Genomic DNA, 16,599 nt, shown 5'->3' with positions numbered 1-16,599 from the left:
ACTGTTTTAGTCGAGATTCGGATTATTGAACCACTCAATTCATTTATAAATTAGTATGTCTGCATTTTGAGTAATAGCCTATGTAATACAATTAAAAAAAACATAAGAACATCGGCACCTTTCAACTTTTAATTGTTCTAAAATGAATTTTAAGAACAGATAAATTCTTTGATTCAGTTCGTTCTGTTTAATGTCATTCTGTCTCATTTCGTCAAGTAAACTTTTCCACTGTGTGTTCTGTATAGGCTGTCTAGGCTACATACTCCTTCCAACTATCTGAACCAGATGTTCACAATATGTAGTACATAATATACTACATCCACTTCAATCTTTGGGAAATGAATTTATTGTAAGAGTGGATCTGTACCTAGATTCAAGTGCCTGACTTGAATGTTAATAGTCCCTGACTATTCTGTTTCTCTCTTCCGTGAATAAACTTATTTTCCATCTGTTTGATGTAAAATGTGGGATAAAAATAATTTTTAATGGATTTGGACAAAATTCAGGATAACCTTTACTCTCTACTTTATAAAATGTTTACAAAGTATTAGAAAAAAATAGTTATGTTACGTACTTAGATTGAATACGGCATTGTATCTTGTTTCACTTGATAATACATATATTTTGTTTTCAATCGATTCAGTGATATTTTACCTCTAATATATCTTCACATTTAACAAATAAAATTCAAGAGTAGTTTTGCAAGTTGATATTCTACCAAGTACTGTATTTGTATACTCTACAGAAGTGAAGTGTATTGTGCCGGTCTGTAAGAAATGACAGACAGATTTTAACGAAATTTTCAACAGCTCAAGATCGTGATTCCTTAGAATGCATTGTAAGTACTTTCAATCAAATATCACAATACAACAGTGTTATCAAATAAATTACGTATGTCTAGAGGCTAAAACCAAATTTAGAAATAAGTTAAGAAAATCATACAAAAGTTCAGAATTCTACAATAATCTGCTTCTAATTATTTTCTGCACTAGAGGGACCTTTATTTTACTATTGCAAAGTATATAAAGCTCCTGTAAAACATCTTCAGACTATCAAAGTAACATACGAGAACTGTAGATCAAAACTGTAAACTGTTGATGGATTGCCTTAGAGTACCGTGACGAATTCTATAATGCCAATAAATATGGGATACCTATGTAATGTAGGCTTCTCTGTCTTGGTCATACAGACAGTCTGAATTCTATGCCAGATTTAGATGGATAGGATTATAATGCAACGTGATGGCTTGCATGCTCACATTGTTGACGTATGGAATTTGACTAACTGAGAAAAAATATAATTTATTTACTCTCATTTAAGAGTAGTCATGAATCCTAATAATTTTCAATATCAAGTCACAGTACTAGCATATAGCCTGAACCTTTTTTCAGCATCTGACAGGGCTCTGACACTACTAATTCAAATATTTAGAATATTATAAGTACAGTACATGCAATAATGCACTAAAGCTCAATAGCGTAGACTATGCGGCTACACCACATCATACCCGTATATCAATGCCATACCGAATATGAGGCTACCTAAAATGTAGTTTGCATTATATTTTTTAATAGCCTATTCAAATTTATTTTTCTTTCGATGCGCTATTTTTGTATTGAGTACCCACTTGAAGGTCAGCCATATGTTTAAAATCAATTTCAAGTGATTTTAGCTTTTTTCAAAAATGTTATGCGTACTATGTTTTAGTGTTGCAAATTCTATGCTTCAAAATTAACAAACAAAGCTTCAGAGGAGTGCGATTGGCATAAGACATTTGAGTTATTATTGTATTATTATTATTAAAATTATCTGCGTACTCGAATGTGTACATTAGGGTGAACTGATAAGGAAAATTTATAATTTATTTGCAATATTGCCTCCGCCGAATATGTACTGTAGGAGTTATTTGTCTATTTTGAAATCTATTCTACAACAAACATTGAAGAGCAAAGTTTGAGATAAAAGTTTAGAGGCTTTTGAGGATCTCTTATGTAAGTTTTGTGATGATGCTCTATCAATCCAATTTTCATTTCATTGATCAGTTGATGTTTAATACGGTAGGAATTAATTCATTTGGAATGATTTGGTTCATTACTTCTAGATAAGATTCATGTTCTGCATAAATCAACTGAAAGTATAGCAAAAAAATTGAATAAAATCTCTGTTTCAAAGTAAAGTGTAGGCCTACTATGATGAAAAATAAATAAAGAAGCGAACTCATACTTCTCTGCTTGGCATGATAACATTTTGATCATACTGCAATGAACATTTACAAATCAAAACGAAGAGGCTCAATGACCCAAAAACATTCCCCGTTTGGGTTAAAAGATCAGTTTAAATTTTGGCTGAAAAGAATGTACTGATTTGCTCTTACCAAAGATTCTATGTTCAAAAACAACAGATTATCTATCAATAATTTCAATTGAGAAAAATTGTAATGATAGTAGAGAGAGAACAAACCACCAAATAGTACCATCTATTCTATGTTGGTAAGGAGACATAAAGGTTGCAGCAGTCTACTTCGCAACATCGAAAAAAATAAAGAAGCGAACTCATACTTCTCTGCTTGGCATGATAACATTTTGATCATACTGCAATGAACATTTACAAATCAAAACGAAGAGGCTCAATGACCCAAAAACATTCCCCGTTTGGGTTAAAAGATCAGTTTAAATTTTGGCTGAAAAGAATGTACTGATTTGCTCTTACCAAAGATTCTATGTTCAAAAACAACAGATTATCTATCAATAATTTCAATTGAGAAAAATTGTAATGATAGTAGAGAGAGAACAAACCACCAAATAGTACCATCTATTCTATGTTGGTAAGGAGACATAAAGGTTGCAGCAGTCTACTTCGCAACATCGAAAAAAAATAAACAAGCAAACTAGCTCAGGAAAACTCAACAATTGAGTAGTTAAGATAGAGCACTTTTAGAAATTGCATTCGTAAATATTATCAAACACATAATTTTGAGGACAGCTTTCGTTTCTACAGTAAGAATGTTTGCAGTTAATTAAGCAGTAAGTAAGAATGTTTGCGATATTTCAAGATTCCAATCACCAAGAAGTATTAAAGTCTAGGAATACCTTCCGAATCTAGTTGAAATAGTGGAGAAGGCGCGAATAGATAATTTCCAATCATTTGATTAATTCGATAGTGTCACTAAAGAAAGTTTTAAATTAATTTTGGATGAATATAAAAGTCCATATTCACGTCCACTATGCATGCTAATGATATACAAGAAACATGAAGCTCATTATCAGTCCTAACTTCAAATGAATTTGCTCCTTAGAAAATAACTAAAAATACATCTTGTTGATAGCAAGTTTCGTATAGTAGTTTACTATTAGTGAGCCTCTTTTTTCAAAAATTGAAATGGCTTTTCCAGTCCAGTTGTGACTTAATTCGTCGATTTGAAAAATTTGAGAAGTGTTTACACACACAAATGTTTTGCTTCTCAAAGCCGCGCTATTGTGTATTTATCGTGTATCAACTATCTTAATATGTATTTTATAATACCTGGCATAGCAAATAATAAAATCAATCAGACAACTCAACTTTTTCTAGTTCCAGACCAATTTTTTTCAATCAATTCATTTATTTCACAAACAAACATAAGTTGATAAAAAATAACAATGAAATTTATAAAAATGTGAAATAAAACTGGACAACCCTAGGCATAAGCCCGATTGGGCTTATTCTGGCAACATTGTCATATTGTCAATATTATAAAGAATTCTCACTGACAATGATTATTCAGTTTTATCCTAGTTGGATTCTGAAAATCTTGGTAAAACTATAAACTGATATTGTATAGTGAGGCCAACGTTAAAATGACAGTGGAGAAAGATATGAGAGCAGCGTTACCGATTCTTTGCCCTGTCACCGGCTTCTATAGCCTAGAGGATAGCTGATACCAGTATATTATCTGATGGAAAGCAACAGTTATGATATTCACATAATGAATAGTTACTACTCATTCTTGTTAAAAATAATAAATTATATTTTATTCGACTTGAAAATGTACTTTTCAATGATTAAAGTTTTTATTTCGCAATAATGTGAAGTTTTTAGTTCAAACATTTCTAGTTTCATTCAAAATTTGGACTTTTTTGGATAATTATTGAGTTACTGTTCTAGATTTTTTGATTCTAGACTCTAATAGTATCTATTTGATTCAAAATTTGCTCGTTTATCTGAGTATTGAAGAGCGTACATTGTATTTTGAAAAGTGAAAGTGACATAACCAACATTCTGATTTGGGCAGTATAGTATAAATTGGAAATGGGACAGTTTTGGGCATGTTGTGCATTTCCTCATGTTAAGTATTTGTACACAATGTGATAAATAAATAAAATGATAAATTTTCATACCGGTAATTGAAAAAAAAATTGTTTATCGATTACATTTCTACATTGTTAAAAACCGATCTGGTAACGTTGCGGAGCTAGGAAAGGATAGCGGTATCTGCTTCATCAAATGATAGTCAACGATAGCAACACCAATAGTGATCAAATACTGCCATTATAACGTGGAACTCACTATAGGTCCTAGATTTGATTGTATTAATTCAGTTTTAGTATACATATTTATTCTAAATGATGAACCCAGTTTTCAAAATTCATATTTATTAAATATTAATCCGGAATGAACAATCCTTATACCAATAGAAAGAGAAAATTTCAAATCTTTCCAACAATAATCAACCTTGGGCCCGTTAAAGACTAGGCAACACGATCGCGCAGCCAGTTAACGCAGTCAGCCGGGCAGGCAGTCGCTTACTCTGTCACCGGACATTGATTTAGACTAGGGCTGCCACGTTTCAGCTATAAGCATGGTAGCCAGGTTTGACAGACAAGATGAGGATGCCTGAATGGCTGCTCTAGACTAACAACATTGTCTGGTGACGGAGCGAGTTATGTCCGCCCGGCTGACTGTGTAACCTGGCTGCCTAGTCAAAAATAATAGGGGCCCAAAATAATTATTGTGGAGAGACTTTGGAATTTTATCTTTCCATTTATATAAAGATTGTTCATTTTGGATAAGTACTAGCCTAAAATCAATATGAATTTTTCAAAATTAGTTCATCATTTAGAATAACCCTGTATCCATATGAATATAGAAACGTGTAATAAGGTGGTATTCTAGTGTTTATTGGATATACTTTTCCAATGTACATTCATTGATAAGTCTCACTAACAACCAACACCAATAGCTATTTAGTTTGAAACTAGAACTTCATCTTCATCATTCTACTCCACCATCCTAGAGAGAACACAGAGACCCCCGTACGACATTCACCCGCAATAGAAACAAAACGAACCGGGGAAGTGTTTTTGTGGAAATTGGCAGGCGTGTGTTTAGGCTAATTGGAAAGAGTGAAGAGAGCAAATCTGGTTGAAACGTTGATGGAGCGCCAGGATCAACAAAGCCGGGCTACAAATGGAGTTTAGGAGGAGGAGAAGGAGAGGGAGTGGTGGAGCGGCGAGGAGAAGAGGCCTCCGCGAAGCCAATCGACAGCTCTAAGCGCTCGGGCTTAGACAAAGACCGAGACAAAGCCCAAGCCCAAAGCCCGGCCCTCAAGATGCTCTGCTGCAGCCCTGCTTCGTCTTGAACCAAGCACAGTCTCGTGGTCCGGGGTCTTGCCGCCCGTAAGTGAATGCATTAATTCTGCTCCCATTCCCTCTCACATACTCCCCCCTCCCCCCTCAAGCACCCCCCGGCCACGTAATCCGGGCTGGCTCAGTTGGATTTGGCTCGCTAAGAAAGTAAAACGGACCTTTTCAACGTTCAACTTCTTTATAGCTTCCCCCTTCAATGCTCACCTCATCGCTAGAGCGAATGGGATGGGTAGCCAACTTCATTTCATCCCGGTTGGTTTCTCTCTCGCAATCACTCTTGAGACTCTAAGAATTTGTTACTGCATTAGGGATATCATCATCATGCTAGCGTAGTACTTTCTCTGAGGATGTCTCGAAAAAGCCTAGCGTTCTACATACTGGGCTCCAAAGTGAATTTCAAATGTATCATTAGTTACGTTTCAGCTGTCAAGCTATATCCTCTGTGAAAATGTGTAGTCTCGTTAAAAACTTCTTGATTAATATAATTGAATCAATTCAATTGCAATCTGATCTCAAGTATATACCAATATTTTTAATATAGCCTACTTATTTGGATATTTCAAAAGAGCCTAATATTCTACATATTGGGGTTCATAGTGAGATTTGAATTTATCATTATTTACGTTTTATCTGACAAGCTCAACTCTATGTGAAAATGTGTGGTCTCGTTAAAAACTTCTAAACTAATATAATCAATTGGATTCTTCTCTATGGGCTGTTTCTCCAATTTCCTGACTCCTGTTTCTAAGGTTTGATTTTCTTCTGATGTTCCAATTCAATTGGATGAAGCATTGTAGCTTTAGATTTAATTATTTTTTTGGCAAAGCTCTTAAGGTGCTTTTTACCTTCATTCATGAATCGCAAGACAATTTCCCTGAATAGCAAACAACTACAAATTTCAAATGTATTGAATAGTATTATATACACGAAAAATTATACTCTTAGTAGAATTTAGAATTGTTTAGAAAAGATGGCCTAATTCTAGAACTTTAGAAAATACAAATAGGATACCATTTAAAAACTGTTTGAATTTGTATTCCGAATACATCCACATCACCAGTCTTATATTGACCTATTAGAACAGCTTTTCAAATGTTTGCACAAGTACGATCATCATTCCGAATGGTTGGCTGTTTACAGTTATGATCCGCTAAGATGGTAATTCGGTGTGGCAGCGGTCGTAATAATTTTATTTACAAGTTGTAGCAGTTGAGTAGCGACTTTTACGCACACGCCGCTTCCCATTGAGTAACTGCGGCCATCGATCGATGCGGCCGTTAAAGCGCATTCATAATCCTCATTGAATTAGAAATTAATCCTTTCGGAAAACAGCAGTTTGAAAAGCTTCTTCAAGAGACAATAAACCGTGCGCGCCGCGCTGCTTTACTGTTCCAACTCTCAGTTGTGTAAATATGGTCTCCAGATTATGTTAGATTAAATCGAGCTTCTATTTGCTCACCTACCAGTTAGTACTTCAACAGTTTCGGCCTAATAATTCGCACCTCTGTATCTGAAGAGGAGGGATAATGAATGAAGTTATACCAATAGTAGGAGTAGGCTTATGACTCAGCAATCACTGTTAATTCATTTGATTCAGATTAACAATCGAAATGTGGCCTATTTACTTGCATTAACCAACGACCTCACAAGTTGTGCATGGAGAACTAAAATTATTCATTTGATAATACATTGATCATAGAAATAATTGGGGAAGGAACAACAAGCGTAGTCCAAAAACTGTTCCTTTTCCGAATTTCTATGGGCCTACATGTAATATTCAAGAAGATTACTATATGATCACTTCATTTATTCAAGTTGAATTTTTGGTTCACAAATATACAAACAAAATTATGACTGACATAGACATCGAGATATGCATTTTGTTCATTTGTATCTAGTTGTATTGGAATAATTCAATGCTGTTCAATTTTAAAACTGAGAACAGGATGAGATGAAAAAAGGCGTTCAGGCTGGATCTAATTCAAATTCGAATGCTTAGTAATTATTATTATATTCAGAAGAATGATCTAAACGCTAAGAATATAGTTTATAACGTTATAATTTGAACAGTTTTGATACTGTAGGTCAGTATGGATTTTCACAACTTTTATTCTACTCTGTTTCAGTTTTCAATCTTACAAGTAAGAAGTGATGTTTATATCAAAGTAGTGAAAACATTGATATATTGTTGAATAAATGGATACATTTCAATATCAAGAATTTTTATATCTCAAAGAACCTAATTCATTCAATTCATTTCATATTCATACAATGTTTTCCTGCAAGTATAATTAATCTTTTTTTAAAGTACTGTGGTATAATGCTGTATTTTATCAAATCACATCAAATCGTTCATTGATGGAGACATATAATATCAATCGCCCGAGACTGTATCTATTTTCAATTTTACAGTGAACTTAAACTCCAAAAGACTCTGATAAAAAATTAGACAAATTTCTCCCACTTGCTACAGTATGTAAATGTGACAGTAGACAGAACAGTTGTGCCTAACCTACTCAACGGTGGCAGCCGCCAATCTCCTTTATCGACGAACGCACCCAAAAGGAAAAGAAGAAGAGAACGAATATTCCATTATTATCTAATAACGATGAAGTGAGAGCGCTTGATAGAGAACAAATGGCAGAATATTTGGAGGAGCTGAGTGCGTTGATGCGAGTGTGTGCATCCGAAAATATGGAGGGGAATTTGGATGTAGGGTGTGGGGGAAAGTGTGAGGGAGGGTGGATTTTGGCGCCTGCGCGTTGAGAAGGCGACGCTATCTCTCCAGAGGGGCGGGCCAAAGCCCTAGCGAAAGCTCTCTCTCAATCTGGTCTCAATTTGTCCTAACGCCGACAAACACTTAGTCAGCTCGGGGGCTTTCGCTTTTTTCATCCCCCGAAAATCTCCGACCTGATCCGACCGACCGGATCGCCCCGGACCGACCAGACGGACGACCAGCCGACCGCCGCTGCGGTAAGTACGCACCCATCTGGATTAAACCCGGATTTTTGACCGATCTCCGTCTAAGCCCACCCTGGCTTAGCGCCTTATCTCTCTGTTTATTTATTATTATTATTACCACTACTACCACTACATCCAACCTCTTACCGGAAACTCCTTAAAGCTTGACACACAAACACAGAATCTCAAACTGCTTCGTCACTTTCTGACATTGACAAAACTAAGATAACCTAAATTCAACTTCGCAAATCATTTATAATTCTGATAAAACATTCGTTTGATTTAGTTATCACTTGAAACGGTATCATTTTACAGTCAGTATAATATTGTTTAGAACTTCTTCCTGTTATTTTGATAGAATTGGATTCTTCAATGTTGTTTTCCATCACGAACTGCTTATTATTAAATCACTTTTTGCTTTTAGAAAAGTGATAGAAAGCATCTGACTGCTAGTCGTTTTTTCTAAAAGCAAAAAGTGATTAAATTGGGTTTCATAAATCAGTTAGCATCGATTCAAGTTCGCATCATATCACATTTAATGTGTAATTTGGAGATCCGATTCGTTCATTCAGCAACAATTGTTGTGAGAGTTTTTGATGAACGCATACGATTATACTCTTGGTGAACACGCAACAAATAATTGATGAATTGTACTGGAAATATTACAGTACAACTCTTTTTAGATATAACTCAAAGTAGCTATAATCAGTAATATCTCTGCAACTTTGTTCCTAACTCATGAAATCTGAATCAAATTTTAAATTCATTGTATGACTAACAAAAATTTATGATTTATATATTAAGTGTATGACTGATTGCTTCTCACATTTTGTAAGCTTCTCAAGGAATACTACGAATATTCCATAGCTCAAAATGGAATGAATTTTTGAAATCCACCACAAATAAAACAAGACAATATTTTAGGAATAACGACGATTCAAAGCAAACACAAGGCACTGAGTCTCATGATCACTTTAAATACTGAAAATTTTACTGGTTACTCAATCAGATGATTCTTTAAAAAAATACTTTGAAAAAGGGTATAGTACTTCAAAAATCTGTGAATATTGTACAATATCTTGTTATGCTAAAAAACTATTAATTTTGTATACCGGTACCTATCTCTCTTCCGAATATTACAATGGAACCTCAGAACCTCAAATGAATTGACGTGAAAGTATAGTTGAAAATTTGAACTTCCTGATCTGGATATACTAGTGTATTCCAAAAATACTATTTATTTAGATAGATAGATATATTTCTCAATCCATGAAACATCTATAGATGAATAAGATCACGTCAAAATATTAGAACACATACATAATAGAGTACAAGTCAAATTATTATGCCTTTATGGTCTCAATGGTTTTTATAGCATTACAGGTCTATGCTGGATTCAGGCAGATGAAAAAACTCTTCAACATGATAGAAAGGGTTTGAGCAGAGCCACGTATGTAGAGTTTTTTTGAACTCTATGGTTCCCATGTCTCTAAACTTGAGGGGCAATTTATTAAGTAAACGTCTACCCATTATCAGATGGCTGGACCTTAGCCTCTCCAGACGGACAAAAGGAATGTTGATATCATGACTATGTCGAGTAGGCTACAGTATTGATCCCATGAACGTTCGATCTACATTGGAGCGTTTCCCTACACTTATGAGTGTGAACAAGGCTACTGAATATATAGAGATTCACTACCACAACAAAAAGTGGCTTACAGTGGGCTATTCTATCAGCTCTACTCATTATTCTGATTGCTTCCTGCATTATTAATATCTCTCCAATTCTGGTAGCATTACCCCAGAATACCAGACCATACCCCACAACCGACTGGAACAGAGCAAAATATGAAGATTTTACATATTCAAAAGTTCATCTAAGGGGAGATTGATTTTAGTGAGATTTATTATTGCTACCGTTATATCCAGAGATTATTGTTATTCTTTACCGTGCACAACCAAGGTTGATGTTTTTTTTTTTTTTTGAAAAAATATATTTACAATTCTGACAAAAAATAGGTCTATTATGCTGATTCAAAAGTTTCGATGTCACCAACTTCTCTATAAGAATAAACTCATTACCATATAGTTTCAAGGAGTTTTCTTTTCGTGATTCGACTTAATATCATCACCATGTGCATGATATTTAAAGTAAGAAAATATCTGATACCATATGAAAATTAGTGTTTGTGGAGGAAATTCATTGTTTGCTTCGATCAGACTATTTGATTTGAATCAAGGTATTTATATTCCTCGAATGCTGGTTGCTTTCTAGTATAGTAACAGAAAACATTTAAAATATGAACATACTTATTATTCAATTCCTATAGTACGAGTGTACTATATTGTTATTCAATATACCCAATAACAACAAATATTTATATACCCAATCCATCAATAGGCCTATATTGAAATCATGCTAGATGCTGAACCTATAACAATATAAAGAAGAAGTTTGATTTCAAAATATCCATTATTAATTATTGTGTTTCAATGCAATGTTTTTGGGCAGGTTGAAAAGATGAAAAATTTACTTCAAAAATTAATTATTTTCCATAATTTAATCTCTTAGATTTTAATATACAACCCTTGAAGTGTTTCAAATTCCTACATCCATGATAAACTGTTTTTTGATCATGAAATATGTTTTTTCATCCAAAATGAGACCAAACCAATATAAAATGACTCCTAAAAATAATGCCAGTTTTTGAATCCAGACTATTCATTTTTTCAACAACCAGACTAAAATCTTAAATCCTACGGCATACAAATCCTTCTTTTGTACCAATATGAGGAAGTAATGACGACATATTATTGTAAACTAAGAAATTAAAAGTGGATGGACGTCAAATGCTTGCATTCAAAATTATTTCTTCGAAAAACCAGTTCAATCACGTTCTATACTAACTGCGTAGTTCTATTCTTTCATATAATAAAATGAAATACGTGATATCATTCATTTTCTAGTACATCATAGTAAGAATGATTTTATAAATTAATTTAAACAAGTGAAATTGCATGTACATTAAACTTTGAATTACAATGCACATTTTAAAACTCACCATTTTTTCAAAAGTAGTCCTCAGAATGGAAATTTTGGCTTATATTTCTCCCAAAAAGTTACCTCACCTACTCACTGTTTTAGAAAACATCTGCATAGTAAAATGACTTTGAAACGAAAAGAAAGTTAAATGAATTACCTTAAGGATTGTTCAATCGAACAAATGCTCTCTGACCTTGAAATAATGATGTTTAACCTGAGGCTCAAGACTTGAAACTATCAGTATAAATAGGATCATCATAAGCTTTGATGTGTCAACTGATTGAAAATATGATCATTTTAGATTATCAACGGTTTTGAATATTTAAACAAATTTTGTATGGTGAACTTTATGGATCATAAACTTTGAAAGTGGATATAAGTGTTTGTTTATTCTATACAGCCACACATTCTCTGAACATTAATAACACATTATTCCTTCTATTACAGGTTCAAGGAGAGTCCAATCTACAGCCACATTCGCTGTTCGTATACTGGCAAAATGTGCGTTTATTTCCAACTGAACTCCACAATTTGATACATAATATGAAGACTTGTTAAAGAAAATAACTCGCAACTAGTTGAGGTAACAGATTTTGTTCGAAGCAATCTTGAAATCAAAACTGACAGAGAACATAGTGGAATGAATTTTATGAGCACAATGGAATCTCTCAAGTAGTTGACTGATAACTTGAATTTGAATTTTCAAGGGCTTACGGCTCGATAGCCGGTTTATTGATATGATAATCGATTTACAACACCTATAGAAACATTAAACTATAGTAGTTGTGAGCTGATCGGAACAGTGTGACATATCCGAGCGTGCTTTCATTTGAAACGCGTTTGTTTTCTAATAGAATTCTAGTGAAATAATAATAATTCACAATCATGTTGATCGTGGAGTAAACCAAAAATCGTCGATACAAACGCCCTTTACAATATTATTGAGGGTGACTATTTTAAGTCTGAAAGTTTTTTTGACTATTAAGTGACCTAGTGAGAGATAACTATTCAACGCAAACCAACTTTACAAATATTCCATATTTATGCTCTCCTGGTTCGTTCAATAGTCAACTAGTGAGAACATATAATAATCAAAATTTTCATACAATAGAAAAGGAACGCGTAATCGAAGAAGCAGGGTGAATTTGTGAGGACTAACTTTACAAAGATAAGCAACCCCTTATACAGAAAATATTTCTAGGCTTCTGCTCTCTAGGTTCGTGCAATATCTGTTATAAAATGGAGAACTAGTCAGAACTCAAAGCATTAGAAATTGAAAGAATACAACGAATGCACGAATTTGTACAAGAAAAGGTCAACGAAATTGTGGTAACATGATGAACTAGTGAGAAAACGTAGTCTTCAAAGATCAAGATTGTAGTCTTCAAGTTCGTAATCAACAGTTCGCTTTCAGAAGGACAACCGATTTCGCGTGCAATGGTGAACTAGTGGGATAATAGCAGAATTTGAAAGCGAGCAGCCCACAACCGGTTCCACGATTTCGTTCTACCTGCGCAACAGCTGCTACGACATGGAAGGTCTGGCGGACAACGGGCTCTGCCTGCAGGATCTGGTGTCGTCGTCGGCTTCCGACAGCCACAGCCTCCACAATCTGCACGATGCGGTGGCACCGGGTGGCCTGGGCGGCGCCATGTTGGGTCACCATCACCACGTGCACCACCACGACACCTCGCACCACCACCCCGTGCCCTGTGCGCCCACAGTGCTACACCACGAGCCTCTCGAAAAGCTCAAGCGAGGTCAGTCACAAACTCACAACTCAATAAGTTCACATCATTTTGCATGAGTTGGGGTAGTAGTTTAAATTCATTGAAATTAATATTTATTGCAAAATTGAAAAATATCAAAAGCAGTATCAATAATGAAGTGAGCAGTAACAAATAGAGTTTTGAAACATGCACATAAATTAAACGCTGGTTTGAAATTCTATGGAACTGGTCTTTTGAGAGATCAAAATACAACCTAATAAGAAATGGGATATATTGTAATGATATGTAGTAAAGAAGGCAGTCTCATAGTAGTTCTTTTAATAATATAAAATATCTTGAATTTAAAAGGGGAATTTGAGAAACTGATTGTGAGGAAGACATATTTAACAATGTGACTGATCACCCAGATAGAATCATTATAATTATCGGTTCAGTCTTGCAGTGATAAGTGAAAGTTAACTTCAAATAGTAGATTACATCATAAGTAGCTAATAAAGAAGAACTAGATTCGTTGGCATGTGACAAGTAGGGATACAGTATGCAGCTAGCTGAAATCATGATGAATTTGATGTTTTGAGACATTTGTTCAAGAAGAAGCGTTGAACATATTTAAATTTGGAGTACTTTGTACAAAATTAACACAAAAAGACATATCTGAAATAGGTTGATTTCTATTTCATTCTGTTTTAAGAATTGTTTCGAATATTTCTGTGATACTTCCCACTTTGACATCTGTTGGGCTAAGCTAAAATCTTGTTGGCACCAGTAAATAGATTTCATGAGCGTTAGACAATTGCAAAATAAAAGAATACGGAAGAGCGCAAAAAATAACTCACTTGTTTCCATGTCTGGTCTCAAATTGCAGAAAATTCAATACTTGAAGACGTCTGACAGTCAACTCAAACTGCATCAGGTTCGATTCTAGATCCAGTCTGGCACTCTTACAAAACTGAAACATATGGCTGTCATCTCCAGAACAATATTCAACTTGAAGAGATTTTCATTGAACCTGTAAATAAAGATTAAGTTTCTAAGTTTGGTTGGAATCTCAATAGCTACAGACTAGAAATAATTTTGAACTGATTAAAAATGTTACAACAAAATTAACATTATGAATTTGATGAGCATCATGAATATCAACACACTGAGAGTTGCAATGTGGGAAATTGAATCCTATAGCATATTGTGAAGAATAACTACTTCAATACAAGAATCTGTGGTAGACAAACTGGGGATTATACGCCTACATATTTGCAATTGGATAAATCTCCTAATTCTCCACTCTTGAGAGACTTTAGTCAAGTAAGCTACTCATTTGAATCCTCTCAAGTGCCTAGTTGATAGTTCTGTAATGCCTGGATTAGCCAAGCTTTGTTGTCAAGATGAGGCTGAATCAAATTCCCAGGGGAAAATAAAAATATAGTAGTGCTATATGAAAAAATTGATCATTTGAATTGACGGTTACTGTTTACGGAGAATGAATTTCGATAAGAGTGTAACGGAAGCAACTACCAGCTAAATTGAAACTAGGCTATTGTCTTTCAATTGGAAAGATCTTTCATATGGAACTATTGCAATAATCTTTTCACCAAGCGAAATGAAGTTTAATAGCAAATGAGCGCTATGCCCACTGCCCAGCGGAATTCAGCCCATTCAAGATAGTAGTAGAAAATTGACTCATTCAAGATAGTAGATCCAAGTGGTTGACGAAACTTGTTTGAAGAGTTATTAGTTCGTACTTTTCATTTGACATCTCTACAGCAAGTTTCTAGTCTCTTCAGATTAAATCATGGGGTGTGAAATACCTTGTTAAAAATCATTAATAATTCTGCCAAATTAGCTCAGTCTCTTTTTTAAATAACAAATATAAAGTCAAGTATTTTTGATCTGTTGCTGAAATCACATGCAATGCATCCGTAGACAAATAATTTACGAGATGATAATGAGTTTGATAAATCTGAATTGGGAAAACTAAAACGCGTTTTAAAGCAAATAGAAACATTCTATTTATTTTGGCCGAGATAAAACACAGGATTCGTGTGCAAATAGCAGTAATAAAACAGAACACTCGTTCTAAAATCAACTGATATAGAGTCATAAATTATTAGAAGAGAAGTGGAAGAGAAAGATAAATAGAGGCAGAGAGGGATAGGTAGACAGATATTAGTGTTTTACGGCCTACAAAAGGTCCCGTCCACGCTCTTATCTCTTATTAACTACATGTAAATGTTATAAATGGAGCAAATGTTTTAATATGGAACTGAGTAAAGTATGAATTTATGTAGCCGCATTTGGATTCGCCCCCGCCCCGCTCGTAGTGAGAACGGGGTGAGGTTTAGAAACTTTCATACAGCCAGCCAGTATTATTAATTTATTATTACGGCGTTATTAAATCAGTGGCAATGGAAGGCTCACTGTGAATTCTGTTTTTGCTCGTATTCCATTTTTGCTATGATGCATTTGCTGCTACACCAGATTCATTATTTTAAGCACGATTGTTAATTGCAAATTAGAGTGTCGTTAATAATTAATAATCTTCTTGAACAGGAATAATGCATTCGAAAAACGTTTCATTGCTCTGGAGTGTTCATAATGATTCATGATAGGGAAGAAAATACTCTGTGGCTTGAAATAATTGAGTAAAGTAACAAAGATTGGATGTACACTTAACACCTGGAATATTAAAAAACTCAACAAGCTAAAAGGATAGTGTCAAGAGGAAGATGCAATGTGTTGCACAACACGTTTTAGAAATAATTATTCATCGGAACAACCAAAAATGATTAATAATCAATAAAAAACAAATAAGCACTGGTTCAATATTTTTTCATCAATTCAGGCCTATAATATAAGTGTAACCAATAACTTAAACTATCATGTGGAGCCCTGTTATGAGAAAAAATGATGAAAACATGAGAACTGACTAGTTTACTGGTATTGAAACATTTTTATCCTCTTACATTTACGTGATTATGCGTGATTATCGGTTATGCGTCTGAAAATATCACTCTCATGAAAATCTCACGTTACACAAGCAGCATCGATAAGTCTGTAACAAAAAAATGGCAATATTAAACTTTTCAGCTTCAAAATCTACAGGAAATAATTAATCATCAATAATTTTCTGATGATTCTAATGATCCAAGTCTAATGAATTCTAATTTAATATTTCAGTTGCTCAAGACTAAAGAAACTTAGGTTGATAACATGAGTAAAATAGGTACTACAACAAGATCATCTT

General features: G+C 34.3%; 1 protein-coding gene across 1 annotated transcript; it reads left to right on the top strand.

Moving 5' to 3' along the window:
- Window positions 1-690: 690 nt before the first annotated feature.
- LOC111054041 (pituitary homeobox homolog Ptx1-like) lies at window positions 691-13,388 on the top strand (the record flags this gene model as incomplete). Its single annotated transcript, XM_039421112.1, is given in 2 exon segments — window positions 691-838; window positions 12,076-13,388. A coding segment is annotated over 1 exon segment (229 nt), but the record flags the coding sequence as incomplete, so codon positions are not given.
- Between the last annotated feature and the right edge of the window lie 3,211 nt (window positions 13,389-16,599).

Source organism: Nilaparvata lugens, chromosome 2 (genome assembly GCF_014356525.2).
Source record: "Nilaparvata lugens isolate BPH chromosome 2, ASM1435652v1, whole genome shotgun sequence".
Classification (NCBI taxonomy): domain Eukaryota; kingdom Metazoa; phylum Arthropoda; class Insecta; order Hemiptera; family Delphacidae; genus Nilaparvata; species Nilaparvata lugens.
The sequence above is the reverse complement of the archived record's forward strand: the minus strand, read 5'-3'. Positions and strand labels throughout refer to the sequence as shown.